General features: G+C 36.2%; 1 protein-coding gene across 1 annotated transcript; it reads right to left on the reverse strand.

The window, feature by feature from the left end:
- Positions 1-9,110: 9,110 nt before the first annotated feature.
- Positions 9,111-11,101, reverse strand: LOC126972829 (zinc finger protein SNAI2-like). Its single transcript, XM_050819916.1, has 2 exons — positions 10,798-11,101; positions 9,111-10,539 (listed from the first exon to the last, which is right to left on the reverse strand). The coding sequence occupies exons 1-2, from the start codon at positions 10,967-10,969 to the stop codon at positions 9,593-9,595; spliced, it is 1,119 nt and encodes a 372-aa protein (XP_050675873.1). The 5' UTR covers positions 10,970-11,101; the 3' UTR covers positions 9,111-9,592.
- Positions 11,102-18,470: the final 7,369 nt, after the last annotated feature.

An 18,470-nucleotide genomic window follows, 5' to 3' on the forward strand; every position in this document is an offset into this window, starting at 1 on the left:
GTATCAAGCTTACATATGAGAAATTAGATATAGTTGATACCGCTGTTATTCTTGGAATAACGTTGGATGCCAAACTACAATGAGGCCCTCATGAAGACAACTTATCGAGCAGACTAAATTCTGATGCGTACGCAGTAAAAAGATTCGTTTCCTAACAGAGATTTAAACTGCAAGATTGGTTTATTTTATTTACTTTCATAGTATTATGTCATTTGGTATATTATTATGGCTGCTGATATTGAATCTATTTTTGTGCTGCAGAAAAGTGTTGTTCGAAGATTTGAATTATAGTATTGGACTAAGAGAATCGAAGATTTTAAAATTATGACTGTTTTTAACCAATACATATATGAAAACTAATATATGTTAATAAAAATGGTAATAATTTTTAAAAGATACAGTTGACACTTCCTTTATCTAGTACATACACTTATTTTATACCTATGTTTATCAAACAGACGATTCATTATTTACAAAATATATTGTTCTCATGTAAGTGACAGTTTATGTTTTTAATGAGAAAAAATTATCTTTGAAACTAAGATATAATAAAATAAATAAAATAAAATAGCCTTTATTATTACTAGTGACTTAATTTTTCTTATAAATAAAACTTAGATTAGCTTAACTAGTAATTTGTCTCTCGACAAAGGCCTCCTTTTAAGACTTCCACCTTATTCGGTCTCTGGCTACTCCCATCCAGTCCGGTCCTGCTATCCTTTTAAAATCGTCCTCCCACCCTCTAATCTGTCTACCTTTCCTTCGTTTCCCGTCTCTTGGATACCATTCTGTAACGGTTTTTGTGCATTTCTCTTTCTTTTCCCTCAGAATGTGTCCAGTCCATTTCCACTTTTGCTTTTGACAGGGCTTGTGTGCGTTTTTGAATTTTGTCTGACTCTTAATGTTTTCTAACTTAACTTTGTCTTGTCTCCGAACTCCAATTACGCTCCTTTCTATGTAGTTTTGGCACACTTTTACTTTTTCCGAGAGATGGTCTGTTAGAGCCCAAGTTTGACATCCACATTTTAGACATGGGAGTATACACGTGTTATAGACTTTTCTTTTTATTCCTTTAGATATTTCGGGGTTTTTCATGATTTCACTCAAAGACCAAAACTAAGATATATGAAAGACTTAATATAAATACCAGAAACAAAGATAAACTCTTAATTCCCACTTCTAGGCTAAATAAATAATTTATCGGTTATTGCGTTAGATTTTATATTAAGCTGCCTGAAAACATAATGGAGTCTCTCAAAAAGTTAAAGTAGGAAATAGAAAAATGTAATAACAATTTAAAGGATTATTTAAATGTTTAGAATGCTTGGGTATGAATAGCGCTAAGGACTGGAGCATTTAATTGCTAATGATAAAAATATAATATTAATAATTATGAATTATTTTATACAAATTTAAACAAAATAGTCAAATTGTAAGTAGAGATATTTGAGTAAGTATTGCATAATATGAAGATGAACATTCTTTTTTTTTATTTGGTTGCGTTCTCGTGAGAGGCTTCATTGTGCGCCTGTGCCAGCGATGGCTGGTCCATGCTCGTGAAGGGCGCTAATTGTGGTGGCTGAATGCTTCATGTTTTTAAAATTCAAATTATTATGTTTTTTTATAGTCTATAATAGGTGCTCGCACAATACCTTTATTTATTTACGGTGTGTGTGGATTGATGCATCTACTGTACTCAATAACTCTTGTGTTTTTACTTATTAATTTACATTTATTATTTTTTGACTTACACGTGTAAGGTATTGGGACATGAGAGCCATTAATTTGTAAATTTATTTCCTGTCCCATTATTCTTGATATCTGTTAGATTTATAATAATTACTCTTTTATAGTATTATTTATACTTTTGCAAAATGTAATACTAAAGTTATGACATCTTTCCACGCACTGTGCCAACAACCAACCAATGAATTTGTCAATAAAATAAAAAAGAGCTAAACAATATGTTATGTTTTCGTTGTTCGTAAACGGGCTTTGTCACATCGGGAGAAGAACATTTTTTTAATGAAAATAAGGGATGAGACGAACAGGACGTTCAGCTGATGGTAATTGAATCGCCCTGCCCATCACAATGCAGTGCCGCTCAGGTTTCTTGTAAAACCCAAAAATTCTGAGCGGCACTACAATTGCGCTCTTCACCTTGAGACGTAAGATGTTAAGTCTCATTTGCCCAGTAATTTCACTAGCTACGGTGCCCTTTGGACCGAAACACAGTAATGTTTACAGATTACTGCTTCACAGCATAGGAGCCTCCCACTGCTAAAGAAACTTCCAAAGAAGAACTGATAAGAAACTTTCAGCCCATCTTTTAAATCATAGGATAACAAATTTCCTTAGCCTTCATAATATTAAGTGGCCAGGCAGGAATTATCTTCTGTATAATCTGCTTTACTATAGTATGCCTTCTTTGTCACTCCAAGCTCAACACCATTGTCACCCAATAAGTATACGTTGTCAAAAGATGGTTAGAGGGAGGCTGGAAAGTAGAAGGGTCGTGACTCCTTTCCCACTGAAGGCTCGACACAAGGAGTATAACTCCAGTCATCCGAAAAAAAATTTTGAGGATAAATATAGAAGAAAAGTGGATCCTTATATTAATCCTTATTTGTTATATGAAGATGAAATACTTGTGTCTGCCATGCGTCTTAATCAACTTTATCAAACTATATATTGACACTACTTAACAGATCACACAGGTTAATCCCAGTGACTCCGACTTAGGGTAAGTCTCAACTTTGAAGCCAACAAGTAGGTAAAGATATAAAATAAGCGAAAATGTATATTAAAAGATTGATGGAGTGTGAACGTAAGCTTTAGCGCTTACAATAATATTATATATATAGGTAATATTCCACCTTCGCACGACACGCCACAAGTTAGGATATCATCCCCACCATCTGGATGTGTGTTGGTCCTCCACAGTGCGGTTTTCAAGGAGCTTTCATCCACGTACTACAAAGCTGTGGAATGAGCTTTCTTATGCGGTGTTTCTGCGACGATACGATATGGGTACCTTCAAAAAAAGCGCATTCTCCTTCCTTAAGAGCCGGCAACGCTCCTGTGATTCCTCTGGTGTTGCAAGAGGGGGTGGGCGTGGGTGTGTGTGGGCGGCGGTGAACACTTAACACCAGGTGACCTCGATTGTCCTCCTATTCCATAAAAAAAAGGTAGGTACACAGAATAATTGCGATATATACTCTTAATGAACGCAAAAGCTCAAGAAAGTAGAAACACAGTTACAGGCGTTTAAAATCTTTAAAAGTGTTTTATTTAAAAAATAATGACGTTATATATTATATAAAAATTAGTAAAATGTTCGCTTTGCCATCAATCAAAAGTTTACGTTCACTCACCACCAATATCTTTTAATATAAATTTTCGCTAGTTTATATCTTAAACTACTTGTGGCTTTAGAGTTGAGACTGACTCTTAGTCGAATTTATATATATAAACTATTCTTTAGAATTATAGAGAAAGAAAAAAGAGTGTACGATTCTCCTGGCGGTCAGGAGCTTGCTGGGTTTTTAGATCGTTTTGCTTATAAGTTGAAGAAACTTGATTTAAAACAGCACTGTAAATGGAATGTATGGGTATGAACAATAAAATGAATTGGACACACAACTCATCGGAACGCTCTTCTAGATGGTTGCGGTACAATATATTAAATACAGCGAAAAAGTATTCGCGCCGTTCACAGAGCACTGGACTGGAAAATTCTAGCAGCACGGTGCACGCGGTCAAACGGTTCGAGCTGATACTAGGGCTAATCAGACGAGACGAAAACAATACTCCGTAAGTGGCCGGACTAACATATTAAATGTGGAATGGCTTCAAATATCGCCTAGTTCTCTTGATTAGTCCTAAGTTTCTTTCACGCAAATTTGAATGCGTTTTTCGGGTAAACGCGAGATTAACAATCGATCAATATTTAAAGAAAATCTAAAAGTTATTCTACGGGTCAACCAGAAAGCAGTAGAGAGAAAACTGGCAGGTGAATACTGCGTGACTAAAAAACTATAAGTCAACAGCAATGCAAGTCAAACGCATCGCAAGCCTGAAGAATCAATGGGAAGGTCACGTCGCGAGAAAAGAAGATTTTATAATAGCAACCTTACGGGAGAAGTGCCCAAGACAAAGACCTTGAATGCACTGGAAAGATAGACAGCATAAGTAGACCTATAACATTATGGAATAAAAAGGCGAAATGTAGAAAGAGGAGATGTTAGTTACTAACATTGTTATAATTACCTACTTTTTGTTACTGTCAACTTATTCGAGTACAAATTACTTAAGTGTAACCAACCTATTATAAAATACATCCGGATTTATATCACATAAATCAAAGAATCAAACAAACATAATGAGAGCGATTAGCAAATTAGGCGTCGTTATTATGAAATATTATGCGTTGAAATATTACATGCGCACGCGCCGCCGCGCCGTAGTCGACTGCGATACGTCACAAATCAAGCTTATCGACCTCTCGACTCTTGCATGACTCGGCCATTGCAGTCGTTATGCTCCTAAATCTAGACAGATACTACTTTTCTTCGACTTTAAGTTATATTTTCGCGTTGGTTGTACTATTTTATAATATCCTGATTTAGAATACTAATTTACTGTAATATTATCAAAGAACACATAGGCTTTGCTTAAGTCCAACTAACATTGATACATCGTAGAATACTATTGTTTTATATACGATCACGTAGGGAAATTATACTTAATCCACGTGCCAGAGTTTGGCGAGTCAACATCACCGGAGGATGCCTCGTAATCGCCAAGTCGTTTTTCTGCTATTTAAATAAGTATTATACATATATATTATATATTTGTTAACATATACATTATTTTTTCTATTTAATTTTAACGTTTTTTAGTAATGTTTGATATTGTTTTAGTGTACTGTTTATCTTCCAAATACAGTAAAAGCAATAGCGATCGGATTGAAATTCCTTAAAAGTTCAGTATCTATATATTAACTTAACCTATAACTTAACAATCAAAGCTTTTTCGATAAAGATCGAATGAATATTGAAATTCAAATGGCTGTAACAGAAAAGTGCAAAGTTGTATCAGAGTTATGTGGGGATTCTAATTGGAGTTGCATATCAGTGGTAAATCTCGGATAAGATAATCTGAATGCAAATAGGGACACAAGTAATTAATGGGAATGTGGCGGAGTAGCCTCGCCCGCACAGCAAGTGTAGACGGAGCCACAAATGGAGTTCGCACGCGCCGCCGCCAGGCACGCATCTATAATTATAATTAAGCGATCTATGGTCACTATAATCTAATGTTATAATAGTTATAAACTGATTTATTCGTTATTTATGCAACTGTTGTGGAAAAAGGTGTATTAAAACATGAATGTTGGTTATATATAGGATAATAGTATCAAATGAGTGTTTTAATACCTAATTATCAACAGTTGCATGCAAGACTTTATCTAGACCCATAATATGAATCCTCTATATACGATCCTGAACCAGTTAGCTTACTGTTAACATTAAAAAAGCCAGTCCTAGTAACCAAAATATCATCCAAAGGAGTGTTGTTGTGAAAACGGATGGTATAATGTTGTACTGATTTTCATTACAACACTCGTTTGGATGATGTAATAACTATTGGGACATTGGGTGTTTTAATGTTGGCAATAAGCTAACTGTTTTAGAATCTTTAATGAAGGAATTAAAGCATGGGTGTAGGTAAAAAGGTGTATACCTATAGGTAAGATATATGAGGGCGTATTCCTAAATTACGTGAGGAAATTTTGTAAATTTTTTGACCATTCCCCACCTGTTGGTGAGATTTTGCTCGACATCCTCCCCCTATCCCTATTCTAGCATGAAATTTTCCTAAATGTGTAATTTTTATGTAAATTAGTTTATTTATGATTATTTATGGAACAGGAGGACAAGCGAGCGTACGGTTCACCTGGTGTTAAGTGATCACCGCCGCCCACAATCTCTTGAGTCTCAGAGGAATCACAGGAGCGTTGCCGACCTTTCCGAAAGGTGAACGCGGTTTTTCTTGGTACGGAACCAGGTCGCTCCTTCACGCAGGTTTTCTGTGCGAGTGTGGTATTGAGACAGACGAGTCTGACCCATTCGTGCTGTCGTCATAGGACCGCATCGTGACTCTCTCACTTCTAAAAGCCCTTACAGGCCTCTTACACACCCATGGGTCTGTAACTCCCCTATTCCTTTTTTCGCCCTGGGGAAGCACAGTGCAAAACAAAAAAAAAAGAGTTATCAAATCCGGTGAATTAATGGTGGCGCGCTAGTTCACTTTCAAAAGGGTCTCTGTTATATTTGCTTCCGTTCATGCCCAAAACATGTTTAATATAATTGTTGTGAGAATAGGATGTGGGGGTTTTCAATCTCACCTCTTTGATAACATCAACTCAAAAGTACAATAGAAACACCCACACCAGTTACAGGATATTTCATAAGTTATAAAAATTATTACTAATATTACGTTAACGTGAACCGACGATATAACTTTACGTTTTAAGTCTTACATGACATAATGTTAATTATATTTGTAGAGTCGATATAACATCGTATACAACAATTTTTAAAATTATTAGACGTATCCGCGTGATAACCAAATTATATTTTTAATTAAAGGCACGGCGTTAATCTAGATTTTTATAATATATTTTTATAGTAATACTAGCCGTACCCGATTGGTTGGGGATTTTTAAAAGGAAATAATTTAAATTTTATTCATCTTATTACAAATTCAATAAAAAAAATAAGTAGCCATAAACCATGTAGAAGAAATTTCGCATCGAATGGTGGTAGTTTCATGTCGATATGATCAGTGGTTTAGACGTGATTGAGCCTCAAACAAAGACCATTATCATTATACATACATAGATTATAATAAGTGTAACTAAGTGTAACTTATAAGTTACACTTAGACTTGTAGTGCAATAAGTGGAACCGTTGACTCCTTATCCCGGTTCGATCCTTGCCTGTCAGGGTACCTGACGTGTGTTTTTGGTTTTCAAATTCACAACACAACGCTTTAGAAGGTGCTTCATAAGAGGAATGCTCATTTGTGATTTTTATTCTACTTTATTCGACAAACCAACAATATTTATGCCCAAATGTAAAAATATCAACAAGGAGACTTAAAACGAAAAGACACATAGCAAAAATATCAATAACTGGCATGTACAAAAGATTTAGAGACATACACATTATTTAGAGTAGTGTAACAAAAATAATAGTAATTTCTACAAATTAGCTCCCTTACGCAGGGAGTCAAAGACATTATGACGAAAGCAGGTTGATGTGGAATTAAATAAATTGAGTTGATGATTATTTTGAGAAAGTGTATTAAATTGGCGACAAATACGATTGATGCAGGAGTGATATGCTAGGTTAGTACGGCTACGATTATCTTTAAATATGTTGTTGGTACAAACTGTACCTTTAGGGATTTTACAATTGAAATTTATTTTTGGTAATAATGAAGTATCCGTTTTATTATTAACTATTTTATGAAGTAGCATCGTGTCAAGCAGCACACGACGCAAGCATAGAGGATCAAGTTTAAAATATTTAAGTTTATCTTCATAAGAGAAATTGAGAAGTTTTCTGTTTCAGGAATCGTCTTTGGACAGACTCAATGGTATGATTTTTTGGTAAGGGGACCAAACAGGAGAACCATCCTTTTTCCTCTTTTATACAAGAGAGTATGTAGTTAGTCCTCCTCTTCCACCATCATCATCATCTCAGCCGGAAGACGTCCACTGCTGGACAAAGGCCTCCCCCAAAGATCGCCATGACGATCGTCGATTCAGCTTTTGGAGGGCCCACCAACACTACGCCTTCTGGTACGTGGTCGCCATTCGAGGACTTTTCTTCCCCAACGGCCATCTGTCTGTCGAACTATGTGCCCAACCACTTCAGTTTCACAACTAGGGCTATGTTGGTAACCTTGGTTTTACTACGGATGTCCTCATTTTTGACTCGATCTCGCAGGGAAACTCCGAGCATAGCCCTAGCTACCTAGCTCAGAGGGCAATGGAGAGAGAGAGTTAAGGCCGCTTAGTTAAGTCGTTAACTATTGGCCGCTTGCGTCACTACCTCTTCCATAAAAAAAATAGACGAAGTAACGTTAAATGAATAGTTTGACACCTGTTAGTAAGTGCTCCCCGCTACAGATGGGCCTGGACTATAACGGAACCCTAGTCATCATTCATCTTACGTAGTAGCACATACGATAGAGAACCGTCCGGGATGGCGTGCGCGATACTCCCACAACTTACTGCCTGTTTATAATTGGCTATCGTGTAGGCTGGTGTAGATTCACTGTCTGTCTGTGTGTTTATACAGTCATCGTAATCTGTGAGTGCATTACACCTTCCGCGTGTCCAATAAATTACTAATGGGTGGTTTTAATTAGAGATTCATAAATAAAACATTATTTTTAGAAACCTATATATAATATATCTCTACCGCCATCCCTGCATCTAACTGGCTCCAATAAAATTTCTCTTTAATATATATAGAAAGCCTATTTATAATATTAAAGTAAGGCTTTACCTAGAGCTGAATCATAAACAATGATTTTTTATTAAACTTGTAATGCAGTATCACTAATTAAATCTTTACAGGCAATTTATATAAATGTTTAGCTAAGATTAATTTACTTACTGCAACTCGCAGACATACATAACTGAACAAAAAAGTTTAACATGCAATAAGATATGCGCAACGATTATGTACATAATAATCACGATAAGATCTAAAATGCGGAACATTTTAATAAGTATTGTTAGTCTGAATGGTATATCTTAAGTTTAGAGAAACGTGCACTTGCCTGACAGGGTCGGAGGTTGATATAAAATTGATCCGTATCTATTTGAACTACTTTCTTATTAGCCGATACAATTACAGATCTGGAGTTCACGAACTTGACCAAATAAATTTAAACAAAAAATATTATATTAATATAATTAGGTTAGCTATTTATGTAGACTTTATGCAACCCATGCATTTCATACTATATATTTAGATACCGATAATACTAGGAGGTAGGAATGAGTGTAAAGTTTTTTAATAAAATCACAGTTCAAAATATAACTTTTTAATTATTCTGCTGTCGGAGGTAACAGAAAGGAACGTAGATAGACAATATTTATAGCCTCAAACTACTTTTTAAATCTTATTAAATTATAGTAGCTTTTAAACGCGAACAAACATCTCAAATATATTAATACTTTATAATTAAGGCACTTTGTACACGGCTTACGATACAAACAAAAGGTTACAAAAATATATTATTGTGTATGACACTCGGCAAAATGCCATATGACTAGCGATGCCAAAATGGCACAGGTTTCTATAATACAATAACTTAATAATTATTAACAATACAACTAACGTTTTTACACAATATTGGTCCCTAATAATACACACGATTATCAAACTCTAGCACACGTTATATTAAAGTTCTTTTTACAATAATAATTTAAATATAAATAATACGATATAGACAGTAGTAGGCGATCAGTTCCATTATAGAGATCGGGAACAAGTTGAGCTTAGCCTTATTAATATGCGTGGACTGTCGGTGGAGGCACCAGACTCTGGTGTGCATGTCCTTCTGGACGGTACTCGTAAGGGGAGGAGCCCGGGGCAACGCAGCCACCTTCCAAATGCTTACTTAGCAGAGACATTCTGGAGAATGTCTTGCCACAACCAGAGCACGAATATTTCTTAACGTCCGAATGGGTTTGTAAGTGAGCTCGCAAGTTCGACCGATCAGCAAAAGCTCGACGACAATGATGGCAAGAAAATGGCTTTTCACCGGTGTGAGTGCGAATGTGTCCCTGCAAGAGCCACGGACGAGAAAACGCCTTTCCACACAGGTGACACTTGCATGGCAAAGTATGGGTCCGGATATGCATTTTTAGGGCACCCAGCGATGTGTAAACTTTCGCGCAATATTTGCAACTAAATGATTTCCTCGCCAGGCTTCCTTCTGCTGCAGCACAGTGATATTGCTGATGTTTGGATAGTCCCGAATATGTTGAGTAGGACTTGGCACAATCTGGGCACTGATATCTGGGGCGCCGTGGTGCAGTTACTGATACGCCGGAGTCTGAAGACACGGAACCAGGTGAGCGCAGGTCTTCGGGGCAAGGAGGTGGTGAGCATGATGAAGGCGGTGATGCTGGTGAGTAATGAGAATATAACTGAGGATGAGCAGGTGGTGACAGCACTGGAGCAGCCGGGTACAGTTCTTCTAGAGGGTAACCAGGGTATAATGTTGGCAAGTAGGCATACTGAGGAGTTGGTCGGGCCAGTTCGGTGGTTGGCTCGAGTCTTGCACGGCAGGCTGCGAGATAATCTATTTGCTGCTGTGACCACTCTCTGGGTTCCATTTTTATTGATGCAGTGGCAATTGGTGACGAAGCCTTTTTGGGGTAATTTCCAGTTTTAGAAAGATCTTCCGGTTTGGTGCTAAGATTTTCTGGTTCATCATTTTCCATATCACCTGTAGACAATAAAAATATTTTATTAGTTGATTTTATACATTATATTCAAAACTTACTACCTTTTATACAGTTTTATTCATAACTTTTTATAATTTGGAACAAAATTACTTTATTTTTTCAATGTTTTCTAGCTTAACAATTTATCTTTTAAGTTTGATAATTTGAATATTTTAATCTTAGGACATTTCAGAGAAATTGTACATTTACATACGATGGGGATGTATAGAATACAACAAGTGTAGTAATTAGAAACTTACAATGATTGTAATCAAAGTAGAGTCTGCTAGAGATGTGGGCGGGGTGAGGCGGTGAAGTAGGCGGCGTCGCCGGTCGCTCCTCCCGGACCAACACCGGCCGCTTCTTCAGCGGACAGTGCGCGTACTTCTTCGTCATCATCGCCCGAGCCGACTGCGAGTCTTCGATGAGCATCTTCACACTTCACTATCACTCAATGATAAATAGTTCAATATTAAATCACAAGTTCACTGTATAGTCCAAGCTGCACGAGTTGCGCGGGAGTCGTGTCTGAGCAAACGGTACGTGATCGTACGTGCGCACAGGTCGAGAGCAAAACACGAAGTGGTGCGGTGAGGGAAACTCGGCCGCTTTTATGCGCTCCCCGTCAGCTCGGGCCAGGTGGCAGCGAGTAGGCTGCGCACGTGCGCTGTGCCCAATCGCAGAGGGCGCGGGGCACGGCCAATGGGGCCGGGCGCGGCGGGGGGAAGCGAGGGGAAGCGGAGCGGGGGGAGAAGGCCGGCACCTGCGCCGGCGCACCCGGCAACATCTCCGTGCGATATGCTCAGCTTCACCAACTTTCCGGACGGAGACCGAGCTTCGAGCTAGCGATCTCATTTTTTGCGCAACTTAGGGTTAAGCACCTCCGAACTGAGCCACGTCTTAGTGAAACGGTCCCGTCCGCATAATAATAACGATGCATTTTATACTAATTCATCAAACAAATTGAAAGAATTACATCTATACTCCTACATAGTAAATTGTGTTATTTTAACTAATTTACTTACAATAAATACTTCTTAATTAAAAGCTATAACATGTCTTCATTGAGATTATATTATTACGAAAACTGTAATCGGATTCCGCAGCTAAGTATGTCATATAAGAGCGATGACACATTAAAACTTTGTATCATGAGATTATTATAAACAATTACACCTCGCTTAGAGGATAGCCTCGTCATTATAAGCAGCCTTGCCCTATTTACAAAATAAAATACAAGCTATCATTATTTTATTACTTAGTAATAACTTAATAAGCAAACCTTGGATGTTGTAGGAGGTATTTTCTCCATTTGATTATGTATTAGGCATTTAGTATGTCAGGGAATAATAATGGTATCGAAAATATGCTAAGGAGGGAATATTTTGTGCCAGAGAATATTTTGTTGCTATGCGCATACGCACCTTCAATGGTTTTCCATAATATTATGTAGTTATGACTAGGACGGTGCGTGTTTTAAAATTATAATAGGTACGCGTATATTTTAACATCTAAATTAAAGTCTTGAGTCACAGACTAATCCGAAGTTTTTGAAGTCATTTTTTATTGTATTAAAAATTGTCTATGATTTAAATTCTTAGATAATTTATACGCCTAGATATAGCCTCTTTCTGTTAGGCAACGCATGAGAACAGTCCAGGTTAATTACCTACTTTAGTGTGCATGATATTCAGCTACGTCATACCCTCGCGATACATTTGTCATTTTGTTTTAGTGTGCGTGCGTTGCTGAAAATAGAGGTTATCAGTTCGCTGCTTATTTTCGACGTTTTCACAGCTATCACTGTCTATCTAGACGTATGCATTTTCTAAGTTTAAATTATGTTTTTTCTTTATGAAAGTAAGGGACGAGAGGGAGGCTCCTTTGCATAGGATACCGGCTAGTTTATGGGTCCCACAACGGTGCCTATTTCTGCCGTCAAGCAGTAATGTGTAAGCATTACTGTGTTTCGGTCTGAAGGGCGCCGTAGCAAGTGAAATTACTGGGCAAATGAGAGCTAACATCTTATGTCTGAAAGTGACGAGCGCAGTTGTAGTGCCGCTCAGAATTTTTAGGGTTTTTCAAGAATTCTGAGCGGCACTGAATCAATTACCATCAGCTGAACGTCCTGCTCGTCTCGTTCCTTATTTTCATTTAAAAAAAATAGCTCAGTGCGATAAAGAAGTTGTAATTCATGAATCTTATCCTGCAATTAAATCAAACAGCCTTCATCGCAGTATCTCAGCGCCTGAACAAGTGAATCAGTAAAATTCTCCTGAGCATGCAACATTCACAGCACTGCTCGTAAGAAACCATGCGGACGTGTCATAACACAAATTGACACGCGAGTGTCTACCTAACATTGGATGAACCACATTCCACGAACATACATTTATAATTATCGTTTTATAATACTGTTTATTAAGAACGTGATGTTTCAAATTTTTTAGATTGGACATTTAATCTTTCTTTTTAGAGTTTATATCTGATGATTTCCTTTGGTTGGAGCCATGAACTATCTTGGGCTAAATACATCCAGATCGCTTCCGTCACTATGTCAATTCAGATCGGCTTGATTCTTTGGCTTTGCACGACTATCTGAATATTTGAAAGTCAAAGTCAAATACTTTTATTCAAGAAGGTTTATAAAAAAGCTTTTAATTTGTATTTTTTTTTTACTCTAGCACTTATTTGTAAACCTGCTATTGAAGAATAGAATAGTCGCCAAGCAACTAAACAATTAATCTTTCTGGTCTTTCTATGGGCGTATCTCTCCAAGGACTCTAGAACCATCTTACATCAAAAATCTGTTTTTCCCGCAACATGACCCACCCATTGTCAGTGCGGACTGGTTTGACAACATCTTTTCTCTCTTAGACATGTAGTAATTTTTCCGTAACGGAGTTTTATCTCGGCTAATTATAGGTGCGAAAAATGAATATATGTGTTATTATTATTATGTAATTTATTGCATATTTTTAGAAATTGTAAATTAAATATACCGAAGATTAGCCATAGAACGAAACCTTAATAGCGTTTAACAATGAACAAAGTGTTCGTTCAAGCAATAATCTATTTTAACGAGAAATCAGATTCCCGAATAAGAACTTGTTCATAAAATATAGAACGGAAGGGTCAGGTACCCAATACCCTCATGTATATTATGTATAGGTATTAGTTGACATTTGGGGTAGGTACCCCTTCGCAACGCGGAAGTACAATGTCCAAAGTTCTTTGTTCATTTTACTATGTGACCAGTGATAACAATATTTTTCTCACAGAGTTTTTTTGTTGCCGCCACTGCTAGCGGATTCTCACAAAACAAGTTTGCTGTTCCGAGGGTTGCTGTTACTGTTAATTAACAAAGAAAGGATAAAACACAACTGCTCCCAAAGAGAACAATATCACTAGCAGACTATCCCCTAATAGTTATATTTTTTTTTCCGGGTGATGGAAAATGTAAAATTAATAAACTCGTTAAAGTAGAGTAAGCACTGCAAAATGTAGAGTATTACAATTATAAAGACTCTTAGATTTTTATTTAGAAATATTATAGTGTAACTACTTTAAGGAATTAATATCACTCTCAATTAATTGGTAGGTACTAAAATCCGTTCCGCTACCATACCTAAGTATGTAAATAAAAAGGCATAAAAGGCATTTATTTTCTCAAAATTGATTCCTTTAGAATTACTACTACTACTGGCTACTACTAATGGCGCTCTGAGAGAGAAGAAGCGGCGCCAGAAACTCTCCCAGCCTTCTTTTTTTGCGCTCTTTTCAATAAAAATATACAATATTGTACAATCATTTCTATCGCTATAAAATAATCACAATCTAGTCCCAGGCTGTCCGATCATTTAGATATTCAGTAGTGGAGTAATAGGATTTACGACAGAGCCATTTTTTATAAAACATTTAAATTTATTTATAACATTTAAATTTATTTTAACAGTGGCTGGGACTTTGGCTGTGTGCTCAATGCTCTTATAGATATTTTCACCTCAATACAATTTAATCGAGATCGTTTTACATTTAATTTCGCAAGGAGATACCAACCTCTTTGTTGTGGCTACGTGATAGTCATAAATTTGATAATCATCATGACTGGGGTTGACGTAGTGAAATGCAAAGTGAGTCAGCCCACAGATGTGTCAAGGGATCGACATGGACGTCAAATGCTCGATTAATATACAACTGTGACTAATTGCATCGACCATTGATCGGCCCTCACTAACAATGCCTTATACACAACATCATTACTTGATGATCATGTTATTCATACCTCTCATCACCACGAGACGATAATGTTGAAAATAAAATAAATGTCTGTCATTACCTAATTAAGTGGACCATGAATGAATTGTTATCAATATTAGAGCTTGGGAAACGTAAACAAGTCACTGATAGATGTAAACAGAGCAATATAATATAAATAATAACGATAATTGTTATTGGGCTAATGAATGATACTGTTGATAAATAAATGTTTACCTTTTCAGTTCAGATAAACTTAGTGGGAAAGTGTCTCTTATCTGTGAACTTTATAGAGAAGTGCGTAGATGTTGTGTTATGAGTCATTTTATCAGTTCGACATAAAATCGTTGTTATGTGATATTTTTAATGATTTAATTACATTTTTATCACTTTATTTACAATAAGACTAATAAGCAATTCTATTTTGACTTAACTTACAGGTAGAGTATAGTCTCTATTAAGGCTGGGGACCGAGCCGGTGGCCTTGAGAAATCGAGCAGAGCTAGGTTACCTCTCGCTCGCACAAGACCGCCATAGTTTTAATTCAAAAATAGAAGCATTTTTTATTTATTGCAAACATAATAATATTTTCTTTACACAAATAACAAAACTATTTCAAACAATTTATCTAGATTAAATAAATAACATGGCTCCAGCTGTAAAAGTTAGGGGTACTTTGGTGATTTTTTTCTCACTATCTAGTAAAGATAGAACTATAAAGAAAAATTGAATTTTCTTCTCATATTCTGTAGATATATAATTATTTTTTGTAAAAATATAAGCTATATATAAACCGAAAAAAATGGTTTGAATTGTGTGCGATTTGTTAGAATAGCGGCCTTAAGAGGAAGATAAACTTGTGCTCTTTATACTGAGTACATGTTTATAGTGATATTACACTGGCTTTAGTACAATAATGCTAAGGTTTAGTTATTTTTGAGTCTGTCCCTAGATCCTTGTTGTCGAGGAGCTAGAAACCTCGGCTTTCACGTGATGGTGAAGTATTAGCTCATGAGCTTTTGATTCTATGTGATATAATAACATTAAATTTAATGACCCCTATAGCCGAGTGAGTTACCCTGCCTACTAGAGGTCCCGGGTTCGAGTCCCGGTAGTTGCAATCATTTATATGATGAAAATTAATGTTTGTTTCCGAGTCATGGATGTTTATAATGTATTTATGTATGTTTAAGTAAGTATATTGTATAAATATTTTGATGTCTTGCACCCATAGTACAGGCTATGCCTAGTTTGGGGCCAGATAATTTATGTAAGAGTATGCCGGTATTATTATTATTATTAATATACATAACTGTTTTTTGTACTATTGTATCGAAAAAAAAGTTTTGTCAATTAATAATCGTAGAAATGTAAATTTTGAGGTGATAGTTTATAACATAAAGCAATTAAAATAGTATTGCTAAATTCTAAAAGTAGTATACATATATATCTGACATTCACTCTCGTTTCTAAACTATAACATATACCATCCACATATATTAATATTTATTAAATGTAGAAATAATCGCAACACATAAGCTTGGTGTATGTAATTGCTATATTTTAATGATAGACAGTGGCTGATCGGTCTTCAGTAATCATAAAAAAGTTTTTCTCTGCAATTTATTTAAATATATTTATATAAATAGTTTACACAAGATCATGAAGCATGATCCTGTCTTTTTTCTTTGTCAAACAAAATGAAAAGTTAAAGTACGATTGCTGGAAATATCTCCAGCATCTTTCAAATTTAAACAAAAAAATTAAAATGTACAAAAAAGCGGCGCGTAGTTATGATCGTACGACGGAGGTGAAAACTTCATTAAGGCTTGACTACTATCTATAGATCCTGCTCCGTCAATCAACGAGTCGACTTAACCCGAACGAACAACATATCTGAGAGTGCCGGCTCACCCTCAAAACAGAGTGTTCAGTGTGCTTAAAGAAGATTGCACTTCAATCAATAATAAATAGCAATATATAGTGACACCGAGCGTCGCAAAAATGTTGGTCTCAGTGAGTCATACATACAGAGGCGCGGAGAATGTTCAAAATACTATCTTCGTGCCTCAATAAGGCTATCAGCACAGAATATACAACAGATCAGCCTAGCTATCCAACGCGGAAATGCTGCCAGTATTCTTGGTACGCTTCCACGGAATGATAGTTTTAATTTTATGTAGTCATAGTATTGTAAATATAGTTATAAGATTTGTTTTGTTTCAATAATAAATACTTCTATTAATTGCAGTTGTATATAAAGAATTAATTTCCAAATTAAATAAAATGTTTAAGTATAATATGCGTATGTAAGTGATGGTAGATAATTATTATTGTTATCGGGTGTCAAATGTCGTGTCGGCGGCGAGGTTATGTAGTTGTAGAGCGCTCGGTGGCGTCGCCAGGTGTGCGGCGGCGGGGCGCGTGCGTAACGGTCTCGCACGAGCCGAGGGGACGAGCCGCACCTCGGGTACCGTGGCGGAAATACCGACGGACGGGGCAGGTGTTGCGGACGGCCGCTTCGTGCCCTATGGCTCCCGTACCCGCTGTCAATGTCACACAATTATTGGCGGTTTATTCTGCGCATACATTACGCCGCCACTAAATCACTGCAAGCGATCGCTTCATGTGTCAAACGCGTACCGGTACACCTACTTCCTGTTTGTTATCGAAAAATTACTGGTTACCAACTCCATGTAACGAATAAAGAATATGCTAATGTACATGCACGATACAACTACAGAAGTCTTTGTTTATTATTGTTACCGTACTTATATCTTTTATTATGTAACGAGAGGTCTTAAAAATATCGTAAATAATGATAGTGTAGAGTTTGTATCTGTTTAACAAAAAAAAAAACGACTGATTTAATGAGTTTTATAATTTCATTATTTATTTAAATAACATCAAAATGAGTGATAAAACCTATGAATATTTCTTATATTATATTAACTATATTTATATAGACTACAGTTAGGTTTAATATCAGGCTTGCAAATCTGAGTCGCAGATAATAAACAAATTAACTAAAACTGGACTACTATTAAATATATTTAAATAAACAATGCGTGAATTCTCTTGTTTGAAATTCTCAGTTATTTCTGAGAACTTATATCGGCACAAAATTTAGAGTGCTACCAAATTTAAAAAAAAATCGTATTAATAGTTTTCTATTAATTACGCTACGGAAGATGAAACTAAAGCTATTAATAATTATAGATTTCCACAAAATATGGCATATTATTATCTAGTCACCAATTTATAAATATGACATCCTAAAAATATTATTCATTTGCGCGCATTTAATTGTTTTGATTGAAAAACAAAAACATTTTAATGCTTATTTTGTATAAACAAACAAGTGTATACAACAGCTTGATTAGTTAAGTATCATAATCCGATAACATTGTTTTCAAGCTCTTAATTCTAAAAACTAAATATTTTTCACGTCACGGATTCTTTGTCAGATTCTAGGAAAGTTCAAATTGTCAGAACTGACATTTTTTTATGATCAAATGAAACGACGCGGCCGGCGCACACCTGAGTCCTATCTGCCATTGTTACTGTATCTGTATCATTGTTTGCCGAGCCTACCTCCGAATAAAGTAGATGTACACAAAGCGGTGGTCCCCGATCGCGGATCCGTCGTTCAATTGAATCGGTGTGCAGCTATGTG

This window comes from Leptidea sinapis, chromosome 27 (assembly GCF_905404315.1).
Source record: "Leptidea sinapis chromosome 27, ilLepSina1.1, whole genome shotgun sequence".
Classification (NCBI taxonomy): domain Eukaryota; kingdom Metazoa; phylum Arthropoda; class Insecta; order Lepidoptera; family Pieridae; genus Leptidea; species Leptidea sinapis.

Bases quoted from the DNA above. Each gene is read 5' to 3' on its own strand.
- LOC126972829 (XM_050819916.1), bottom strand. From the start codon at position 10,969: ATGCTCATCGAAGACTCGCAGTCGGCTCGGGCGATGATGACGAAGAAG. The intron at 10,540-10,797 runs GTAAGTTTCTAA...TATTGTCTACAG, and splicing joins CTACTTTGATTACAATCATT to GTGATATGGAAAATGATGAA.